A 22896-nucleotide genomic window follows, 5' to 3' on the forward strand; every position below is an offset into this window, starting at 1 on the left:
TTGTTTATTTATTTATTTATTAGTGCTTTATTTCATATACCACAAAATAGCTTCCTGAAATTTAGACTGAGATTGTGTGGAATCTATAGATTCAGGTTAAGAAGAATGGACATATTAGAAATATTGTATCTTTCAATCCGTTAACATGGAATATCTTTCCATTTACTTAGATTTTCTTTTATTTCTTTCATCAGAATTTTGTACTATTCTGTACATTTTGTAGATGCCATATGTACTTTGTTAAATTTATACTTCAGTATTTTATTATTGGTGCTTTTATAAATGGCATTGTGTTTTAAACTTCAAATTCCAATTATTTATTACTACAATACAGAAAGCAATTGACATCTCTATTTTAACCTTGCATTTACTATAAGCCATAGAATAGCTTATTAGTTTGAGGAATTTTGTGTGTGGATTCTTTAGAGTTTTCTGTATAGACAATTATATTATCTTTGAACAGAGAGTTTTCTTTCTTACTTTTGAATCTTTATATACATATTTTTATTTCTTTCTCTTATCTTTTGCACTAACTAGGGTTTACATTATGATGTTGAACAGGAGTATAGAGCAGGGACACCTATGTATTTTCCCTGATGTTAGAAAATATTTAGTTTCTTATCATTTAGTATAAATAAGCTGTAGATTTTTGGGGAAGGAGGCAGATATCAAGTTGAGAAGTTCCACTCTATTACTACTTTATGAAAGTTTTTATAATGAGGGAGTGTTGGATTTTGCCATCTTTTTTATGCATCAATTAATTTGATTCTATAAGTTTTACTTAACCTGTTGATGTGCTGGATTATGTTAAATGAATATGTTGCACTTTGTAATGGTATATAATTATTTTTATACACTGTCAGATTCAATTTGCTTAAATTTTATTCAAGATTTTTGCATATATATCCATTAGAGACATTGGTGTATAGTTTTAATTCTCGTGATTTAATTTATTTTATTATTAATGTTTGCCTCATAAAATGAGTTAGCAAGTGTTCTTTCTGCTTCTATCTTCTGGAAGATATTACAAATAATTGGTAAAATTTCTTCCTTAAATTTTTGGTAGAATTCATCAATGCAACCATCTGGGCCTAGTGGTTTCCTTTTGGTGGGTTACTAATTGTTGATTCAACTTTTTTGACAGATCTATATGGCTATTCAATTCTTCTGTTTCTGTTTATTTGAGTTTTGTTACTTCATATCTTTCAAACAATCAGTCCCTTTCATCATGGCTACCAAATTTGTGATCATAGAATTGTTTATAATATTCCTTTATTGTCCATGTTAATGTCCATGGGATAAGTAGTTATGACCCCTTTTCTATTTTAATATTAATAATTTTTGTCTTCTCTCTTTTTTGTTGATTATCCTGAATTAGTGGTTTATCCACTCTATCTTTTCAAGTAAACTGTTTTTGATCTTATTGATTTTTTCTATATTTTGCCTGTTTACAATTTTATTTTTTTCTTTTCTAATTTGCATTATTTCTTTCTTTTGTTTGCTTTAGTCTGAATATTTTCATTCTGTTCTAAGATGGAAGCTTAAGTTATAGATTTTAGATCTTTCTTCTTGCCTAATAAATGAATTTGATGCTATAAATTTTTCTCTAGTAGCTGCCTTTGCTACATCCCACAAGTTTTGATAGGTTTTATTTCTGTTTTCATTTAGTTTATTTTCTTAAATTATCATAAGACTTATTTTTTGACTCGTATGTTATTTAGAATTATATGTTTAACCTTAAAATATTTACCAATATTATCACTATCTTTCTGTTTTTGATTTCTTGCTTAATTCCTTTGTGGCTTGAAGAAGTAATTTGTATGATTTCTATGGTTTTAAATTTGATGTGATATGCTTTTTTGACCCATAATAAGGTCTATCATGGAGATTATTCTATGCGAGTTTGAAAGAAATATGTATTCCACTATTGTTGGATTTGATATTCTATAATTGTCAATTAGATCAAGTTGATAGATAGTCAACTATATATTTTTATGTCTTATGCCTAATTAATATATCAACCACTAAGAGAGGGTTGAGGAAGTCTCCAGCTGTAATAGTACCTTTGTCTATTTCTCCTTCTGGTACTATCAGTTTTATCTCCTGTATTTTGGCTCTCTGCTGTTAGGTGTATGCACATTAAAGATTGTTAGGTCTGATTGGAGAATGGACTCCTTTATCGTTATGTAACGCTTCTCTTATCACTGATAATTTTTTGTATGTGTGTTGAAGTCTTCTCTTTCTTAGATAGAATGTCTCTCAAGTTCTTTTGAATAGTGTTAGCGTTGTATATCTTTCTCCATCCCTTTACTTTTCACATAAATGTGTCTTTTAACATAAAATTGTCTCTGACTTTGTCTTTTAATTTATGTATGTAGATTATTAACATTTAAAATGATTATTTATATGGCTACATTAACAACTACCATGTTTATAACTGTTCAAATCATTGTACTTTTTAAATTAATAGCTTCTTTTCTGCCTTCTCTGATTTTAAAATAACATTATAGATGATTGCATTTTCTCTTCTCTCTTAGTATAACAATTATACTTACTTTTAGAAGATTTTAGTGGCATTCCTAGAGTTTGCGATATACATTTTCAACAAATCTAAGTTCATTTTCAAATATTACTATACATTTTCATGTGTAATGCAGGTACTTAGATGGTTTTTTCTAATTCCTCTCTCCTAATTCTTACATTATTGTCACCATTCATTTTTATCCCTATGTTATAATCGCTCAATACATTGCTATTATTCCTTTGGAAAAAAGTCATATCAATTAAGAATAGTAAAAATAAAACATTTCATTTTCATATGTACTTATTTTCTGATTATCTTCGTTTCTTTATATGGACATAAGTTTCTAACGTATCTTATTTTTCTTTTTAAATAACTTTTTTAAAACATTCTCTCAGGTCAGGTGTCCTGGTGATGAATTCCTTTAATTTTTGTTTATCTGAGAAAATATTTCTCTTTCACTTTTGAAGGATAATTTCACTGTATATAGCATTTCTTTTTCTTTCCATACCTTAAAAATTATATTTCAGTTTATTTTTGCCTATATGGTTTTTGATGAAAAGTGCAGGATGGGTAACATGCTTTATTCCTGTCTTCTTTCAAGATTGTTTTCTTTGCCTTTAGTTTTCTGTGGTTTAAATGTAATATCCTTGACAATAGTTTTTTGTGTGTTTTTTTGATTTTTTGTTTTTTTTCAGCCCAGAGGTCTTTTATTTTATTTTATTTTATTTTTTTAACACCTATTATGCCATGAATTCATAGGGAATAGGTTCCAGCAGCTCAGGTTCCTTCCCATTGGTCCTCACAAAGTGTGCTTCTCTGGGTGGAGCAGGCTGGCGCTTCAGCTGAACCCAGGTACCTTTCTCTTTGGCTTCTTTCTTTTTCTGATCATTTTCCTTCATGCGTTTCAGGAAGCTATCTCGGCTCTTAGAGTGCTTAATGTGCTCAATACGCACATTAATTCTCTTGGCAAGAATCTTGCCCTTAACTTGTTTGTTTACAACAATGCCAACAGCATGCTGGGTAACGTTGTAGACTCTCCCAGTTTTGCCATGGTAACACTTGTGGGGCATTCCTTTTTGAACAGTACCCATTCCCTTGATATCTACAATATCACCTTTCTTATAGATTCGCATATACGTGGCCAAAGGAACAACTCCATGTTTTCTAAAAGGCCTAGAGAACATATATCGGGTGCCTCTCCTCTTTCCCTTTGTGTTCGTCATTTTGGCGAATTACTGGAAGATGGCGGTTCCGGCCGAAAGGCGACAATAGTTTTTTTTTTCTTTCTTTTTTTTTTTTTATTCTGTTTAAAGAATAAGCCAGATGCAGTGTATTGTGTAATAGAAACTGAGATAAATAGGCGTTGAGTGTAGTATTTTATGTTATTCTGGCTAGAAGTTGTGATCGATTTAATATTAGCTGCAGCTGCAGATGATGGAGATTTCTTCTAGGGTCTTTGTTTTTGTCTCTGTTATCTTTGGGTTTTCAAAACAGAACCTGTTTCTAACAGTTTTTTTGTTTGTTTTTTTGTTTTGTTTTGTTTTGTTTGTTTGTTTGTTTTTTATCAATCCACTGTTATTATACTGGAGCCCTGATGCTATTGTGGCAAAATGTAGGGGAGGGGAACATTCTATAATCTTACAATTCAATCTTAGTCTTTTAGTTGATCAATGTTCTTCACAAAAATTTCTTAGCCTTATGCTTGCCCGCCTTAAGTGAGACAGAAAGGTTAAAGAGGGCTGGAGTTGGGTAATTGCCTTTCCATCAGTTTGGGAAAGTCTATGATGCAGTCTTTTCCCTTGCAAGGGAGTCCTTTGTTACCTCTCTCTTGAGATATTTCAGTTACTTTTCTCTCATCCTGTTAGAAATACAAGCAGGTTTTTCTCGACTCTTTACTGGGAGCATGTGGTGGTATTTCTTAAATTAAAGCTCATGAAAGTCAGGGGTTTCTTTAAGAACGGTCCTGACCGGGCACAGTGGCTCATGCCTGTAATCCCAGCACTTTGGGAGGCCGAGGTGGGTGGATCACGAGGTCAGGAGATCGAGACCATCACGACTAACACCGTGAAACCCCGTCTCTACTAAAAATACAAAAAATTAGCCGGGCGTGTTGGTGGGTGCCTGTAGTCCCAGCTACTCGGGAGGCTGAAGGCAGGAGAATGGCGTGAACCTGGAAGGCAGAGCTTGCAGTGAGCCGAGATAGCGCCACTGCACTCCAGCCTGGGCGACAGAGCGAGATTCCATTAAAAAAATAAATAAATAAGAAAAAATCATGGTCCTTAGGAGTTTCTCATTCTCAAGTCAGTCTATAGCCTCGAGCAGTTTGTCAAAATTATCATTTCAGTGTTCCCACCAGTTTATGGCTCCAGTGGCTTCTGCTTGGGGAAAATTGATCTCAGCTTCATTTCTCCGTATTTGCCTTTCTTTCCAGATTAAGAGGAGTCAGTTTGCCCTACGACTTCAATTCTCTGAAGGATAAAAGAAAATCATTGATTTTTAGTTTGTTTACCTTTTTTATCATTTTAAGAATAGGAGTGATGACTTTCAAGCTTTTTACGTATCAGAAAACAGAAGTCTGTAAGAATTCTTTTTTGACTGAATATCTGGTGTTCCAATGTCTGAGTCTATTACTTTGTAGACAAATGTCAATCAATAGATGTTTGGTTTAATATAGTATATACATTCACACCATGAAATATTGTACGCTTGTTAAAAGAAATAATATGCTGGCCGGGCACGGTGGCTCAAGCCTGTAATCCCAGCACTTTGGGAGGCCAAGGCGGGCGGATCACAAGGTCAGGAGATCGAGACCATCCTGGCTAACACGGTGAAACCCCGTCTCTACTAAAAAATACAAAAAACTAGCCGGGCGAGGTGACGGGCGCCTGTAGTCCCAGCTACTCGGGAGGCTGAGGCAGGAGAATAGCGTGAACCCGGGAGGCGGAGCTTGCAGTGAGCTGAGATCTGGCCACTGCACTCCAGCCTGGGCCACAGAGCAAGACTCCGTCCCAAAAAAAAAAAAAAAAAAAAAAAAAGAAATAATATGCTTCTGATTGCTGATACAGGACAAAGGAAAAAGATATCCAGAATATATTATTTTGTATTATCCAGGAAATTATACAGTAAGTGACTATTTGTGTACAATAAGGGAAGAATAAGAATTCCTTTTTATATTTAGTTGTATTAGCATAAAGAATCTTGAGAAGATATCTGTGATGGTTGATTTTGGATGTTAACCATCCACTTTATTGGATTAAGGGATACCCAAAGAGCTGGTGAAGCACTGACTCTTTTCAATGCTCCTGTAGGCATTGAGCCAATCTTTCTCTGCTAAAAGAGAAACCAAATGGTTTGGCATTCCTCAGGTGTGGGTGTTTCCAGGGAAGACTGACATTTAATTCAGTGAATTGAATGCGGAAGATCTGCCTCAATGTGGATGGGAAGCATTTAGTAAGCTGGGGGCCCATATGGAACAAACAGGTGGAGAAAGGTTGAATTCAGGCTCTCTTTTCCGAAGAACTCCAGGTTCCGATGACTAAGGTTCTGATGACATGAACTTCCTTGTCAAAGGAAAGGTTGAATTCAAAGAAAGGTTGAATTCAGGCTCTCTTTTCCAAAGCCAGAGCCCCCTTTTTCTCTTGCCCTTAGTCATCAGAACTTCCAGGTTCTGATGACAAGAACTTCCTTGATTCTAAGACCTTTGGTCTTGGATTGAGCCATGCTACCAGCTTTCCTGGTTCTCCAGCTGGCATATGGCCTATTGTGGGACTTCTCAATTTCCATAATTGAGTGAGCCAATTCCTCTAATAAGTCCCTTCTCATTTCTATCTCTCGCTCTGTCTCTCCCTCTCCCTCTCCATAGATATCTATGGAAATCTACATTAGGTTGGTGCAAAAGTAATTGCAGTTTTGCCATTACTTTTAATGGCAAAAACAGCAATTACTTTTCCACCAGTCTCATAATAATAATATTTTATTATTAGACATACAATATAAGGAAAGCAATGAATATTTATTGACCCCTTATTGCACACAAATGATCACTTACTAATTTTCTGAATATTACTTTTCACAAAATAATATATCGGGGATATCTCTTTTCTTTTTTCTATATCAGTAATTAGAAGCATACTAATTCTTTCATATATATGTGTATATATGTGTACACACAAACATATCAGTGCATTTGTGTGTAAATATACACACATATCAGTGTGCGTGTGTGTATATATATACACACACACATATATATATACACACACATATCAGTCTGTTTCTCTGGAAAACCCTGACTAAATAATAAGAAAATATTTAAAGTAGTTACCTATAGGAAGCAAAGGTAAGGGAATGAAAGAGTGGACAGGAGGCAGATATGGGAATTAGACAGTTTAATATAAACCATTTTAAACAATATTGTTATTTTAGAACCTTATGATTGTACTATTTACACAAAAACACAAGTAACATTCCTCAAGATGCTTTATTTGACTTTCATTTATAAACTTTGGGGCAAGTAACATTGATTTTTAAAGCTAATAACATTAAGGAAAATCTCCTAGGAAATATGAGGTTTTTAGACATTCCTTGTCAACTTACACCCTGAGACTTGTGCTCCAGAGTCTATTTGGTCAGCCTGGATGTGAGATACAAAATATAGTCTTTCTTCTGGAATACATTAGAGTTTTTAAGGATATGAGTATACTTTTAAAGTTTCATTGTGATGATTTTTGGATATTAACCTCCAATTTATATTTTGAATGCCACCTCATAGTTTATTTGCTCTATCTTGTTAGCCAAATGTCAATCTTTTGGCCAGAAAACAGGATTGGAAGCCCCATATTTGCCAGAATACTTTAAGATGAGATCAATTTCAGTTTATTTTTATTATCTTGGAAGACAGTGAAGAGTCATCTTTTCCTCTGGATATCAAAAGAGATGGAGTTTTACCAAATTGACAATAGAACTTGAAGATCTCCTCCACCCACCCACAGTCTGTTTTACTCTTTTACAACCTTAAGGTTCTTAGGTCAACTGTGGGTGAAACTGACTCTGCATCTATTAGATTAACTGTAATAGAATAGAAAAATGCTCCCTTTTTAAATGGTCCACAGTCGTCATTGTGAGAATGTTGTTTAACGGAAAGTTACGTAAAACTGTGGAAATAGTTTCAGTTAGGAAAATGTTAGTGACTCCATGAAACTATTGTTATCACTAAATCCCCTGCAACCTCAAGCTTGTTACCCTTCTTGAAAGTCTTTATTTACAACTAAAAGTGGGAATGGCAGGTGATGTTCATCTTATGTGTCAAATTAGATCTATTGTTAGTGGCTACTCCTAGCAGTGTTGAGAAGGATTTTGATAACAACCTGACATTAAGACACACTTAAAGACAGAGTGCTATGATCCATCCGTGGTATTCATTATAGGTGTGAGAGGCGAGAGTGGTGGTACAAGAACTGTCAACTCCAGTAGGATTTGTAACTCCAGGAAGCCCAACTTTATTAATTATAAATTTTAGTAACTGCTGCTAACATATCATTAATATAATGAAGACAGTAAAGACTAACCAATATTTATTGCATACTTACTATGCACCAGGTGCTGTGCTAAGGAACTTAAAAAAAAAAAATCAATAGTTAATCTAATCATTGCTGAACGCCTATAAGATATCATCTCCATATAGTTTTTCGTCAGTACAGATTATTTGTTCTTTAAAATGCCAGACCCAGCAATAATCTGCATTGGAACTCATTTATTACAATAAAAAAATACAAAATTAAGTGAGAATCTTATATAAGCCCTAGTTGATCTTGAAATATATTTCAAGATTCTCACTTAATTTTGTGTATATATATATATATATATATATATATCTCCTAGGTTTCAATAATTTTCTCAAATTTGCTATATAACGCCTTCAAGATATTTGAAATATTCAACCAAATTTGAAGAATTTAGGAATTTTCATGATTTTAACACAATTTAAAAGTTTTATAATAATCTCTTAAGCAACAGTTAAAAGTAAATTTTCAATTAAATCTTTTCACCACAATAATGGTTTAAATAATATTTGTTTTGGTGAAAAAATCGATGGAGTAAATAGCTAAATAGAAGCAAAAAGATAAAAGAGAGACAAAAAGTTTAATGTGCAGGAAAGGTGTCTCAAAATCTGCAACATAATACGCATTTCTTCTCTTGGTTGTTTAAAGGAATTCCCACCATAGCCTTTATTCCATTAAACAGGGTAAGTATTATGACATAGAACAGGTGGTGTGTTAACATCTTTGATCATACTATAAACTAAATTTCCATTGCAGAAGAAACTATTGGAAATGTAATGAAAACATAATGAAGTCAACATTCTTGCTTACCAAATGGGACTTTGCAGCACAGTTAATTGGACGTCAGTGTGAAATGTTGACAGACAGAGAACAGAATGGAGGGAGAGATTTAAAGGGAGAATGATTTTATATAAGCATTTATATTTTCAGAAGTAGCTTTCACCATCTGGATATTTTCAATCATGTGGATAAAACATATAGTTGGATGAGATTTTTGGGTTTCATCTAGATTTCCCTATATCCTCTACACTGCTTATATAAGATTGAACACTCAATAGACACTCGCTGATTAATATTTGGCACCCTGTATTAACAATTACAAGTTTGATCTAAAACTGAATGTTTTGAAAATTGTGATATAAAATGTCACTCAGCTTTCTTCTTTTTATTTCTTTATTTGGCTTGAAGGCAGTGGGGCTTTCATCAATTCCTTAACAATTTTATTTAGAAATAATTTACCTACGACTCAATTCACCCATTTAAAGTACGCAGTTCAATGTTTTATTTTCTATTCACAACAATCACCACAATCTAATTTTCAAACATTTGTTTCACTGGAAATAAATACCATACCCAGTAATAGTCAATCCTGATTTCGCCCCATGTCCTGCCCCTGCCAGTCTTAAGCAACCACTAATATATCTCTGTCTGTATAAATTTCCTTATTTTGACTATTTCATGTGAATGGAATCATAAAATAGATGGCCTTTCTGAATGACTTGTTACTTAGCATGTTTTCAGTGTTCATCTCTATTAAATCATGTATTATTTATTTTTAGTGGAAAACAGCATCCCACTGTATAGATATACCATATTGTATTTATCCATTCATTGTTTGATAGACTCTGCAGTTGTCTTCATTTTTTGGCTCTTATGAACACCGCTGCTATGAACATTCACATACAAGTTTTTACATAGATCCATGTTTTCATTTCTCTGGGGTATATATTAGGTGTGCAATTACTGGTCATACAGTAACCCTGGTTGAGGAAAGCCTAGACTGTTTTCCAAAACTGCCGCACCATTTTCAAATCCCACCAGCGGTGGATGAGGCTTCAAGTTTCTCTAGTAATATTGGCCTGTTGGGCCTAGAGTAGAGCTTTGGCTCTGTTAGTAAAATCCAGCCCCAGAGGAGGAGCTAAGGAGAAAGGGAACCCTTGTCTTCTTGGCAATACACATTGGTAGTAGAACTTCTGAAACACAGAAAGGTGAGGAGAGAGAGTGGCCCAAATAATATTCTACCTTTTCTCACCAAGATTTAGTAGATTTTCTTGAATAAATCTTTATTTCTATATACCATTAGGACAATTTTTAGATATTTTGAATGATTGTTTTTTTCCATACACATAATTTTCACCAGTTAAATTGATGTCTTGCTATGAGGAGCATCTGTGGAGTTCTTTATTCTACTATTCTAGAAGTTTTTATCCTCTTATCACTTATTTAAATCACTGTCTCCCCTTCTGATTACTTACTGACTTGAAGTGGCTTATGTAAATATGGTGCTTGACACAAAATTAGTCATTAAATATGTTGTTTGTATATCACTGATTTCTCATCTGACACAAAGGAGGCCCTTAAACGTCAATATAGAATTTCATATGAAGTGAAAATGCAGTCATGTGTTGCTTAAGGACAGGGATACTTTCTGAGAAATTTATTGTTAGGTGATTCTGCCCTCATGTACATCACAGAGTGTACTTATACAAACCTAAATGGTATAGTCTACTATACACCTAGGCTATATGGTATAGCCTATTGTTCCTAGGCTACAAACCTGTACATGTTACTGTACTGAATACATTAGGCAACTGTGACACAATGGTAAGTCTTTGTGAATTTAAACATATCTAAAGATACAAAGGTACAGTAAAGATACAGTATAAAAAGATAAAAAATTGCATACCTATGTAGGGCACTTACTATGAATGGAGTTTGCAGAACTGGAAGTTGCTCTTTGTGAGCCAGTGAGTGAATGGTGAATGAATGTGAAAGCCTAGGACATTACTGTACACTAATGTAGGCTATACTAACTTTATATACACTTAGATTGCACAATCTACATTTTAAAACATTTTTTCTTTAGTCATAAATTAATCTTAGTTTATGACATTTTAACTTGATAAACATTTTCCTTTTTTCAACTGTTTTGACTCCTAATAAAACTTCTAAAAACACACATCATACAGCTGTACAAAAGTATTATTTCTTTATTTTATATCCTTATTCTATAAGCTCTTTTCTATTTTTAATTTTTCTTTTTTCTTTTTTTTTTTTTTTTTTACTTTTTAAACTTGTTGTTAAAACCTAAGACACAAACATTAGCCTAGGCTTATGCGTGGTCAGGATTATCACTATCACTGTCTTTCACCTGCACACCTTGTCCCACCGGAATGTCTTCAGGGGCACAGCATGCATAGAGTTGTCATCTCCTATAATAACAATGCCTTTTCTGGAATACTTCCTGAAGGACCTGAATGAGGCTGTTTTACAGTTAATTTTTTTATATACGTAGAAAGAATACACTTTAAAATAATAATAAATAGTATAGTAAGTACATACACCAGTAACATAGTCGTTTATGATCAAGTATTATATACTGTGCACAATTGTATATGCTACACTTTTATATGACTGGAAGCACAGTAGGTTTCTTTATGCCAGCATCACCACAAACACATGAGTGATGCTTTGTGCTATGATGTCACTAGGCAGTAGGAATTTTTCAGACCCATTATAATCTTATGGGACCACTGTCATATATACAGTTCATCATTTACCAAAATATCATTATGTGGAATATCACTGTATTCTTCAAAATAAAGGTTGACATTTTCAGATAAAGGAAAACTATGGATTTGTTGCTAGCATATCTGGACTTCAAGGAATGATAATTTTATTAGGCTAGATGAAAATAATGGTAAATGATATTCAAATCTTTTGCAGTGAATGGAGGCCATTGGAAATGGGAAGTATATAGGAAATAGTAGGAATATATCTTAATTTCTTTAAAATACATATGACTGGTTTAAGAAAAGCTTAAAGCATTAACTTGAGAGGCTTAGAATTTATGTGGATGTGATATATATGACAAATATAGCATGAAGTGTGGAATGGGGTAAATGGAGCTATAAAATTGCAAGGTTTTCATATTTTATGTGATGTTCTACAATACTAACTCTAAACAGACTGTGAAGCGTTAACAATGCATAGCATATTTCCTACAGAAAGCACTAAAACATGAATGTAAAGAAATGTAACTAAAAAGTCAATAGATAAATAAGTTACAATTCTAAAGTATTAAAGTAATAAAAAAGAAGGTAGGGAAGAGAAAGAGAAACAATAAGCAGGGGGAACAAACAAAATAAAAGTTTATAGGACTAAATCAAACCATATCAATATTACATTAAATATTAATGGAATGAGCAGACTAATAAAAGCAGAAATTACTAGACTAGATTAAAATGAAAGATCTAACTATATGCTGTCTACAAAAATGCACTGTCAACATAAAGACACATGGAAACTGAAAATACATTTATGGGAAAAGATACAGCATACAAATTATAATCATAAGAAGACTGCAATGGCTATATTAATATCAACTAAAATAGACTTCAAGACAAAGTATATTATATTATTAAAGAAAAAGAAGGTGTTTCATAATGATTAAAAGACCAATTTATGAGAAAGTCAGGACAATTTGTATCTGCTTAACAGGATAATTTCAAAATGTAGTAACAAAGTCAATAATAAATAAATAGATAATTCAACAATCATTCTAGAAAAAATCTATTCCTTTTGCAATTAATAGAATAATTAGACAAAAAACCAGTAGAGATTTAGAGAATCTAAACAACAGTATTAACCACCATAAGCTAATCAATATTTAATAGAACACTACACCAAACGAATGTTACAGAATGTACCCCGAACGTTATAGATTTTTTTGAAGCACACATGGCATATTCATGAAGATACATCATATATGCTGAGCCACAAGAAAATAAATTTAGAAGAATTTTAAATAAATTTAAAAGAATCAGGAAAGCTGGTAGTGTAATTCAGTCTGAATCCAAAGAACTGAGAACAAGGAAAGCCAACAGTGTACTTCTCAGTCCAAGACCAAACCCATGAGAACCTTGGGGTAGGGGGATGGGGAGAACTTGTGGAGGTCCTGAAGTCCAAAGGCCTAAAAATCCGGAGCTCTAATGTTTGAGGCAGGGGAAGATGATGTCCCAACTCCAGAAGAGAGAGGGGATTTGTCTAGTCTATACCTCATTGTTCTGTCTGGACCCTAAAGGGATTGGGATGATATCTTCTCACGTTGGTGCGAGTGGATCTTCTTTACTAAGTATACTAATTCAAATGCTAATGTCTTCCTGAAACAGACATCAAATTCACACCCAGAAATAATGTTTTACCAGCTGTCTGGTTATCCCTTAATCCAACCAAGTTGACAAGTAAAATTAACCATCACATTATGATGGGAGACAAGGAAGGGAAACCTAAGCAGAGCCTGGTAGATTGCTTAAATTGAAGAGATAGAGAGAAGAGTCCAGAAAAACAAAGGCAGCTAAAGTTTTCAGGGCAGAGTAATGCAACAGAACTCTAAAGATCCACAGAATTTCCCCCTTGGGTACTCAGCAGAAGAGTGATGAGTGCATGGCTATGAAGAAACTCTCTGAGGCAGGCAAGGTGGCTCACACCTGTAATCCCAGCAATTTGGAAGGCCAAGGCAGGTGGATCACTTAAGGTCAGGAGTTCGAGACAAGCATAGCCAACATGGTGAAACCCAGTCTCTACTAAAAATAAAAAGGTGGTGGGACGTGGTGGCAGGCACCTGTAATCCCAGCTACTTGGGAGGCTGAAGCAGGAGCATAGCTTGAATCTGGGAGATGGAAGTTACAGTGAATCAAGAGTGCACCACTACACTCCAGCCTGGGTGACAGAGCAAGACTCCAGCTCAAAAAACAAAGAAACAAACAAAGGAAACTATCTAAGACAAAGATAAGGCTACCTATAAGGATTAGAGGAAGTAGTACACAGAGATCACACAAAAGCGAGAATAATGCCTGTTTCCATTGGTGAGATTGAGAAATGTCATAATTCACAGGGAATTCAGTTGAACACTTAAAAGGGTCTTATCTCAGAAGAGAAAATAACTAACCCTAAACTAAACATCACTCTTTGCTACTATCTAACAAATCTTAAAAACAAAATCCAAAAATATCAAACTGTTTTCATGTAATGTAACTGCATCTGAAAACAAAGCTCAGGAATATTCAAGGGAATAAAAAAAAAAAAAAAAAAAAGCCCCTAAAAAGAAAAAAATTCACAATATCTAGCATCAAATAAAAATTTACCAGACATGCAAAGAAGCAAGAAAATAAAACCTGTTGCAAGGAAAAAAAAAAATCACTCCATTGAAACCAATCCTGAACTGACACAAATGTTAAGAATAAACATACAAAGACATTACAATGGCTGTTATAACTATATTCAAGAGGTTTAAAATGTGAGAGAAAATATCAAGCATGCTGAGACACAAAATTTGTTGAAAAAATCAAATTTATAGAGAGTAAGGCTACAATGTCTGAGATGAAAAATACATTAAATGTAATTAATGGCAGAAGAGACACTGCAGAAGAAAAGATCAGTGAACAGAAAGGCATAGCGATATAAACTCGTCAAAATGAAAAACAGAGGGAAAAATGACTAAGAAAAAGTGACAAATACCTAAAAATGTGGAAATAGCTTTAGAACTGGGTAAAGAAATGTTCTGATGAGGGCTCAGAATTGGACAGCTGTAGAGAAAGCCTCAGTCTTCTTAGAGATTACTTAAATGGCCATGACCAGAATGCTGGTAGAAATATGCAGAGTAAAGGTCATTCTGATGAGGTTTCAGAGGCAAATCAGGAACATAGTACTGGCAATGGATAGAAAGGCCACCCTTATTGTTAAATGGCAAAGAACTTGCCTGAGTTGTGTTCAGTCCTAGTGTTTTGTGGAAGATTGAACTTGTGGGTGATAAAGTAGGGATGTTTTGCAAAAGAAATCTCCAAGCAAAGTTTTGAAGGTACAGCATGGCCTCGCTTAACTATTTATAGCAAAATGTGAGAAAAGTGAAACTAATTAAAGATAACATTTATAATTAAAAGACAAACAGGGCTGGGCACGGTAGTGGCTCATGCCTGTAATCCCACTGCTTTGAGAGGCTGAGGCGGGCAGATCACTTGAGGCCCAGAGTTCAAGACCAGTCTGGCCAACATAGTGAAACCCCATCTCTACTAAAAAAAAAAAAAAGAAAAAGAAAAACAAAATTAGTCAGGCATGGTGGCAGGCACCTGTAATCGTAGCTACTTAAGAGGGCAAGGTAGGAGAATTGCTTGAATCTGGGAGGCAGAGGAGGCTGCAGTGAGCTGAGACAGTGACAGAGTGAGACTTCATCTCCAAAAAAAAAAGACAAACATAATATAAAGAGTTAGAAAATGTTCTATTTATAAAAAATGAGAAAATGTGTTTAGGAGAAAACCCCAAGAGTATGGTCAAGTGACAGTTTGATAAAGTGGTTAGTATGGATAGAAGGAATCCAGATTGCTATTCATAAAGGTAAAAACAGTGTATTCATTCATTTTCACACTGGTAATAAACACATACTCGAGACTGGGAAATTTACAAAAGAAAGAGCTTTAATTGGACTTACAGTTCCACGTGGCTGGGGAAGCCTCACAATTATGATGGAAGGCAAGGAGGAGCAAGTTCCATCTTACATGGATGGCAGCAGGCAGAGAGAGAATGAGGAAGACGCAAAAGTAGAAACTCCTTATAAAACCGTCAGATCTCACCAGACCCACTCATTACCACAGGAACAGCACGGAGATAGTCACTCCCATGATTTAATCATCTCCCACTAGGCTCCTCCCACAAAACACAGGAATCATGGGAGCACAATTCAAGATGAGATCTGGGTGGGGACACAACCAAACCATATGTTTCCGTCCTGACCCCTCCAAATCTCATATCTTCACTTTTCAAAAGCAATCATGCCTTCCCGGCAGTCCCCCAAAGTCTTAACTCATTTCAGCATTAACTCAAAAGTCCACAGTCTGACATATCATCTGAGATAAGGCAAGTCCCTTCTGTCTATGAGCCTGTAAAATCAAAAACAAGCTAGTTATTTCCTAGCTACAATAGGGGTACAGACATTGCATAAATACAACCGTTCCAAATGGGAGAAATTGGCGAAAACCAAAGGGCTACAGACCCCATGCAAGTCTGAAAACCAGCAGGGTAGTCAAATCTTAAAGCTCCAACATTATTATTATTTTTTTTTTTACAAAGTCATGGGAGTGAGGCTGCCTAGAGCTTTTGGGACCCAACCCCCACCCCAGTGTGTCTGTTATACTGGGACATGGACTCAAAGAAGATGATTCTTTAGCCTCAAGATTTAATACTGTTTTCCTTGTTGGGGTTTGGACATACTTGGGAGCTGTTACTCCTTTATTTCCCATGTCTTCCTTTTGGAATGGGAATATCTACCCTGTGTCTATTCTACTACTGTGTTTTGGAAGCACATAACTTGTCTGGTTTGATAGTTCATGGAGAGAGGGGAGTTTGCCTCAGAATGAAGCACACCTTTGAGTCTCACCTATATCTGATTTAGATGATATTTTGATAAGACTCTGTACTTTAAATTTTTGAACTGGTGCCAGAACATGTTAAGACTTTTAGGACTACTGGGATGGCATAAATGTATTTTTCATGAAAGAAGGATATACATTTTGAGGAGCCAGAGATGAAATGCTACGGTTTGAATATATGTGTCCTGCCAAAATCCGTGTGTTGGAATATTATTCAATGCAATCGTATTAAAAGGTGAGGTTTTTGGTAAGAGCACCCCACCCTCATGAATGGGATACATGACTTGAAGGAATGACCTAGCCCCTTTTTACACTTTTACCCTTTCTGCCATGTAAGGACACAGGATTTATCTTCTCCAAAGTACACAGAAACATGACACCATCCTGGAAGCAGAAAGCAGTCCTCACTAGGCACCAAATCTGCCTGTACCTTAATCTTGGACATCTCAACCTCCAGAACTTTGAGAAATAAATATATATTATTTATAAATTACCCAGTCTGTGGTATTTTATTATAGCAGCAGGAACAGACTAAGACACACCTTAGGTGATGTGTAGATATTATAGGAGAGGAGAATAAAGGGCAAACATTGTAAATTAGAGTTATACAATAGTAGAATGTGCTACTATGCATCCAATGGTAGATATATGTGAGCTCTCAATATGCCTGTGTTAACAAAAAGATGAATAGTATTTTCTTCCTCTTTGAACAGACTTTTTCTACCAACACTTGTCCCAGTAGCTCAAAAACATTTTATGTAAAGTCCACTTTAAATTTAACTTCATGTTTAACACAGTCTTTTAATTTAGTGAGTCTGGAAATGAAGTCTCAGTTTATATCGTATACATATGATATGCGATCTATCTACTCTTAAGCAAGAGAAAAACACAAGCTATGTTTTACTATACTTTTTATTATTATGTTTTAGTGGTATGTATAGTTCTTAGAGTAAATTATTGTGAAAATACAGATACTTCCATAAAACTCCACTGTAGTTTATTCGTATTTACAATTATTATAAATCTTTCCAAACCCCAGCCATAATAATCTGATTGAAGAAAAAAGAGGAGCACAGAGAAATGGCATCTGCAGAGTTGCCACAATTTTACTGCAATATGTATAAGCAAAGTATAATTATGCAGTAAAAATAAACTTAAAGAATTATGATTCAGGTTTACAGATTAAGACATTAATTCTGTGGATATATGAGCAGTCAGTGGTAGTTTTAGTCACCTATGGCAATTCCTCAACTTCACAATAAATACTGTGTTAATTCTGTGGTTACCATGGATTTACTAAAGCCCAAACATTTGGTTTCATTAAAGCTTATCCAGTTGAAAGTAGTGCTGAACTACTTATTTAATACTCAACAACTGGGCTTTTTTACTTTGCTGTGAGGTTGTTTGCCCAGCCCATGGAAAGCTCAAGAATCTTTGCTTTGGAAACCTTGTTACAACATCCGTATTTCAGTCAGTTCTTCTCAGGCCTCAGCAGAACCCGTCGTTAACTTTATTACAAAGTTTATACAAATTTGTTGTGATATTCTCATTATACGCCTGATTTTCCACTAGCCTGTGTTCCAATTTGCCATGTACTTTTCTCAGTCACTACCACAGTGCGAGCACCTTAGGCAATGTGGATGAAAATAAGGAAGAGCAAGTTTACGTAAAGGGAGCAAGTATATGTTTACATGTTTGTTCTTCTAAATAAATCAAGGAGGTTTTGATGTCTGTGGGCTTTTTAGAAAATTGGTCAGTTTACCTAGCCAAGGACTAAATATCTTTCTTTTAGTGTTGCTGTCTCCCAGTCCTTGCACCCACCCACGCACTCAGCTAAAAGAGTATATCCTGACAGCCATATTAGTGGTTGCAAAATTGAGCCCCACCCCTCGGAAGCAGGATATTTCTCCCACCCCTGCAAGGGACTCCCGACAGGGGTGCCTCATTTACTCAGCCCACCACTTTGAACTTCTCGTGGAAGGGAGTACACAAGCGACTGAGGCGGGAACTGAAGTGCACGAGCACTGGAATTGGCCAATGCTTTGGAGCCTGCAGGATCAAACTCCACTCATTCAGACCTGCTGCACTCCACCCCTTATGGGAGGGTTCACCCAGGTGAGTGGGTGCAGGAGCCAGTGTGAGCAGTTTTGGTTGCCGGCAGGAGCAAACTCTGTGCAGCCCCCAGCAGTGTCCAGGCAGGGTGCTTGTGACTCCTGAAGCCTCAGGGGGCATGTTACAGTGCTCTTTTAGCTCTGCCATCCATGGAAAGCTTAAGTGTTAAGAGCTCAGTGAGCCTTCTGCCCTTTTGCACGAGGCAACTGCCGTCTGCCAGCGGGGGAAAGGACTAGTGTGACAGCCTTTTGTATCCACACTCGTGGCTCACAAGCTCTTGTCCAGCATCCAGGAAAAATGTCGCACAAACTAATTGAAGGATGATAAATGCAGGGGATTTTATTGCCAATGAAAGTTGCTCTGCGCAGGATGGGGAGCTGTAAAGAGGATGGGGCACATAGGTAATCTTCCCCTGGAATCTGGCCATCTCTGCCCGATTCTTCTCTGAAGTTACGCCATCAAACCTCCCTCTGAAGTTAAGCCACTTCTCTCCCACGTCCAGCTATAGTTTCCAAAGTCCAAATGCTTCTCCTCTCTACCAGCTGAGTCTGCGGTCTTCACAGGCACCGGATGGTGGGTGGGGTAGGCAATGGGTTGTTTACGAAAAGACAACTTTCCAGCAGGAAGACGGATAGAAGTTCTCGCTTTGAGCCGGAGTTTCAGGCTTTTCGGCTTGAGGGTGGGATTTTGCTGGGGACCTGCTACTTTTCTGCCTAGAATTTTTCTGCCTCCTGCCTCTATCATTGTATCACCTCCACCAGTCCTAGCTAACTTGATGTCCTCATCTGGACATCTGACTCAAACTGAGTTAATCATTTAATTAATGGGCTGGTGTTGGCTATGCTGCTAATCATCAAACCAATTTCAGTAATTCCATCAACACAATAAAGACATTTTATCCAAATTTCCTGAGCCAGTGGTTGGCTAAGATTCAGATGTGGAAATTTATATTTCTGTTTTTTACATAAATTGTATCTTGTGACAGTGATAGGAAAAAGATATCCTCAATTTTAATTATTATAGTGGTTTTTAAATATTTCTTAGCTGCAGAATTTTGGTTCAAAGAAGATTTTCCTGTAATGTCCTTTATGTTAAACACACAAATGTGCAGTTGCTTCAGTGGATGTTGGAGGGCTTCCCACAAGCACCCACCCATGTCCATTGTTCCAGAAACACCTGAAGGAAAGGCACATGATGCCCTTAGGAGCACTGTTTGAAAATTATTCATTTATTAAAAGCAACACACTTTGAAATAAAGTTGAATCAGGATGCAATTTGAAAAAATTGACAAATGTTGCCTTTGCCACAATGAGATCCTGAATATATCTTTTCATTGATTAGCTCTGTGTATCTATATAATTGGGCAATACTAATTATCTTTTCTTTTTTCCAAGTTTTTATTGATTTAGTATTCATTTCTGGAAGTTCCAGTACTAGTGATATCAAATACTCTTTATTGGTACTGGCTATTTCTAACAATACACTTAGAAGTTTACTAGATATCATATTTATTGTTTTGTTTCCTCAGAGTTTCCATTTACAGTCAGTTTTCATTCATTCTGATAATTCGCCTAATGAAAATGCTCTATAATCTATAAAGATACTTTCTCTCCATTTAATATATGCAAAAAGTTTCTTGGTTTGAAATATACCCTGGATAGTATTATAGAATAAAAATTTATATTTCAACATATGTTTCAGAAACATTTTGACACAGTAGCTGTTTAAAACTTGGAAACATTCTTAGCACTGGATCCAACAAAATTGAAAACATTAGACTAGGAAATAATCTCTGTATCCACAGACTTTTATGTGCAAACAACAACAACAAAAAGAGGAAAGAGAGAACTTTTTACATAAATTAAAACCTCTTAACTTGAGATTTATGAAGGTGTCCGCAAAACTTTTCCATACTCCAGGTAGAACCTAATTCAGGCAGAGTAGGAAAGGAAAGCTGTTTCCTCAGATCGTAGGGTTTCCCTCTGATTCCAGCCTTTTCAACAAGCCTTTGTAGCACCTATGGCCAGGAATTCAGTCAAACTTAGAAAGAGGAGACAAAATCAGCAGTGTTATCATGTAATTTCCCTTATTTTCCTGTATCTATCTTAGGTTATTGAAACCTCTTAATTGATGAATGAAGACTTTATCAAGCCTGGCAGCAGTCCTTATGTCTCTGATTTTCCTTGAAATGTATCTGTCATGCAACTCAAAATTGAATAGCCAGTTTGGGGCTTAACCAGAGACATGGCACTGACTTAAGACACTCTGAAGGGAATGAATCATTAATGCAGTTTATAGACAGGATAGCGCTTCCTCTGTCTCATGTGCTTTTTGTATGTAATCTCTAGTGGTTCAAGTTCAGATGGATCTAATGAAAAAGGACTAGATGTTTTCCACCTTCCCTTCAGAGCATGCTGTACGATTTATCCACTGACAAAATGTGCTAATGAAATGTCACCTTGGACAGCTTGGTAAAGGATTGATGGGCTGAAAGTTTTGCACTTTATTTAACTTTTGCAGGAAAAATGAATAAGTCCTCCAAACTCTGTATGATATAGAGATCCATTATGGTTTTCTGACTCAGGAAGTAGCTATGCCACTGATGGAATATAGAAAGAGAAAGATGCTGATGGGGAAATTTTTATCAATAAACAAATTCAGAATATGTGGTTTTGTTATGCTTCAATTCTAAATTACTGCCAAGTTATGTAATTTTATGAAGGCATTTCCTTTATATACTTTTTAGAATTGTTTGCAATCTATTAGTCTATCAATGACAAATAAAACCGTCAGCCTCCATAACCAATTGCATTGCCCTATTTCTTTATTTTTTGTCCCTTCTTTACCAGAGTCCCCAGCATAAAATTCATCCCAAGAATGGTTTTAAGCCTTTTATTTTTTCCAGTGATAAAAATTCTTAATCTGTGAGCAAAGGTTACTGGTGATCATTACAGAAAACTGAAATGGTAGACAAAGGATCAGGATGTCAGAGGAAATAAAACTGTAAATAATCAGAGATTCTGTTGACAAAGATGAAAGGGCAAAACATACAAAGTGGACTATAACTGATAAAAAATCAAAGAAGCAAGTGAAAATATGCAAAGAAACTAATATTTGCCTCCTGATACTGGTAGGTAATGACTATTTGTATTATGATTTGTGTACATCTACACTAACCAAAATAAATAAATAACCACACAATACATGCATGCACACACACACACAAGCTTAAAGTGATGGGAGAGGGTCTATCAAAGGACATTTTCTTACTCTTTAGTCTAAAGAGAAAATCTAGTAGAATCTATTAAATATCAGGGCAGGAAAATTATCTCTGATCTAGGTTTCAGTTTTCCATAGCTGTTAAAATGGGAATTATGGTATCTTTAGGGCAACACTAACTGCTACAATAATTAAGTCCCCAAATTTCGGAAACTGAGTAAAATAGAAATTGATTTATTATAAATATTATGTTTAACATCTTGGGGAGTTATCCACTTCTAAGATAGAGGGATCTTGACTCTTTCCATCGTGGGCCTTTTCTATTTTTAATACATGGCTTCCACGGTTGTTTAACTTACCTATGTCAAGTTGGCAACTACACTGTGACATGAACGCATTTAAAACAGATTATTTTTAGAGTTTAAAAATTAAACAAGTGCAAATATTTAATATACCTTTGAGCAGCTCTTATGTCATATCCACTTCTAAGATAGAGGGATCTTGACTCTTTCCATCGTGTGCCTAGGGAAAAGAATGTAAGACTCAGCTTTTGAGTCTCATATGAGCTGGGCTTGGAAGAGACCCACAATCCTTTTGCTCATCAGTAGACTACGTGACTAATCCTAATGCCAATTAAGCCTGGAAAATGTAAACTAACTGAATGTCTATAAGAAACAAGATTGATAATCGGGTAGCATTTCTTTCAGTTTTATGATAAAAATCTAATAATACAATGCATATAATAAGCCCAACGTATCTGTAACATTGATTTCCTGCTTTCTTTACCCATTCCTCTAATATTAACTGCCTCATAAGTATAAAAATGTATTATTGTTTCGATCTAATTAGAATAGCTAATTTGTCATCTTTGTTAAGAAAAGACAGAAGCACAGCCAAAGGACCCTTCACTCAATAAAATTGAAGAAATTCGATTGTGAACTTTAGATTACAAAAATAGTAGTAAGAGAGAAGCTGCAGTTGCAAACTCACTTTCACAATCATTTTGGCACTGAAAATATGTTTGTCTTTGACTTGTTAATATTCTGCCACATTTAAT

The 22896-nt window shown here is 35.3% G+C and overlaps 1 protein-coding gene across 1 annotated transcript; it reads right to left on the bottom strand.

Moving 5' to 3' along the window:
* Positions 1-3225: 3225 nt before the first annotated feature.
* On the bottom strand, positions 3226-3792 carry LOC117098672 (60S ribosomal protein L21-like). Its single transcript, XM_033237503.1, has one exon. The coding sequence runs from the start codon at positions 3745-3747 to the stop codon at positions 3265-3267; it is 483 nt and encodes a 160-aa protein (XP_033093394.1). The 5' UTR covers positions 3748-3792; the 3' UTR covers positions 3226-3264.
* Between the last annotated feature and the right edge of the window lie 19104 nt (positions 3793-22896).

The sequence above is a fragment of the Trachypithecus francoisi genome, unplaced genomic scaffold (genome assembly GCF_009764315.1).
Source record: "Trachypithecus francoisi isolate TF-2019V2 unplaced genomic scaffold, Tfra_2.0 Lachesis_group16, whole genome shotgun sequence".
NCBI classification, from domain to species: domain Eukaryota; kingdom Metazoa; phylum Chordata; class Mammalia; order Primates; family Cercopithecidae; genus Trachypithecus; species Trachypithecus francoisi.

Coding starts and splice junctions, on each gene's coding strand:
- LOC117098672 (XM_033237503.1), bottom strand. CDS start 3,747: ATGACGAACACAAAGGGAAAGAGGAGAGGCACCCGATATATGTTCTCT.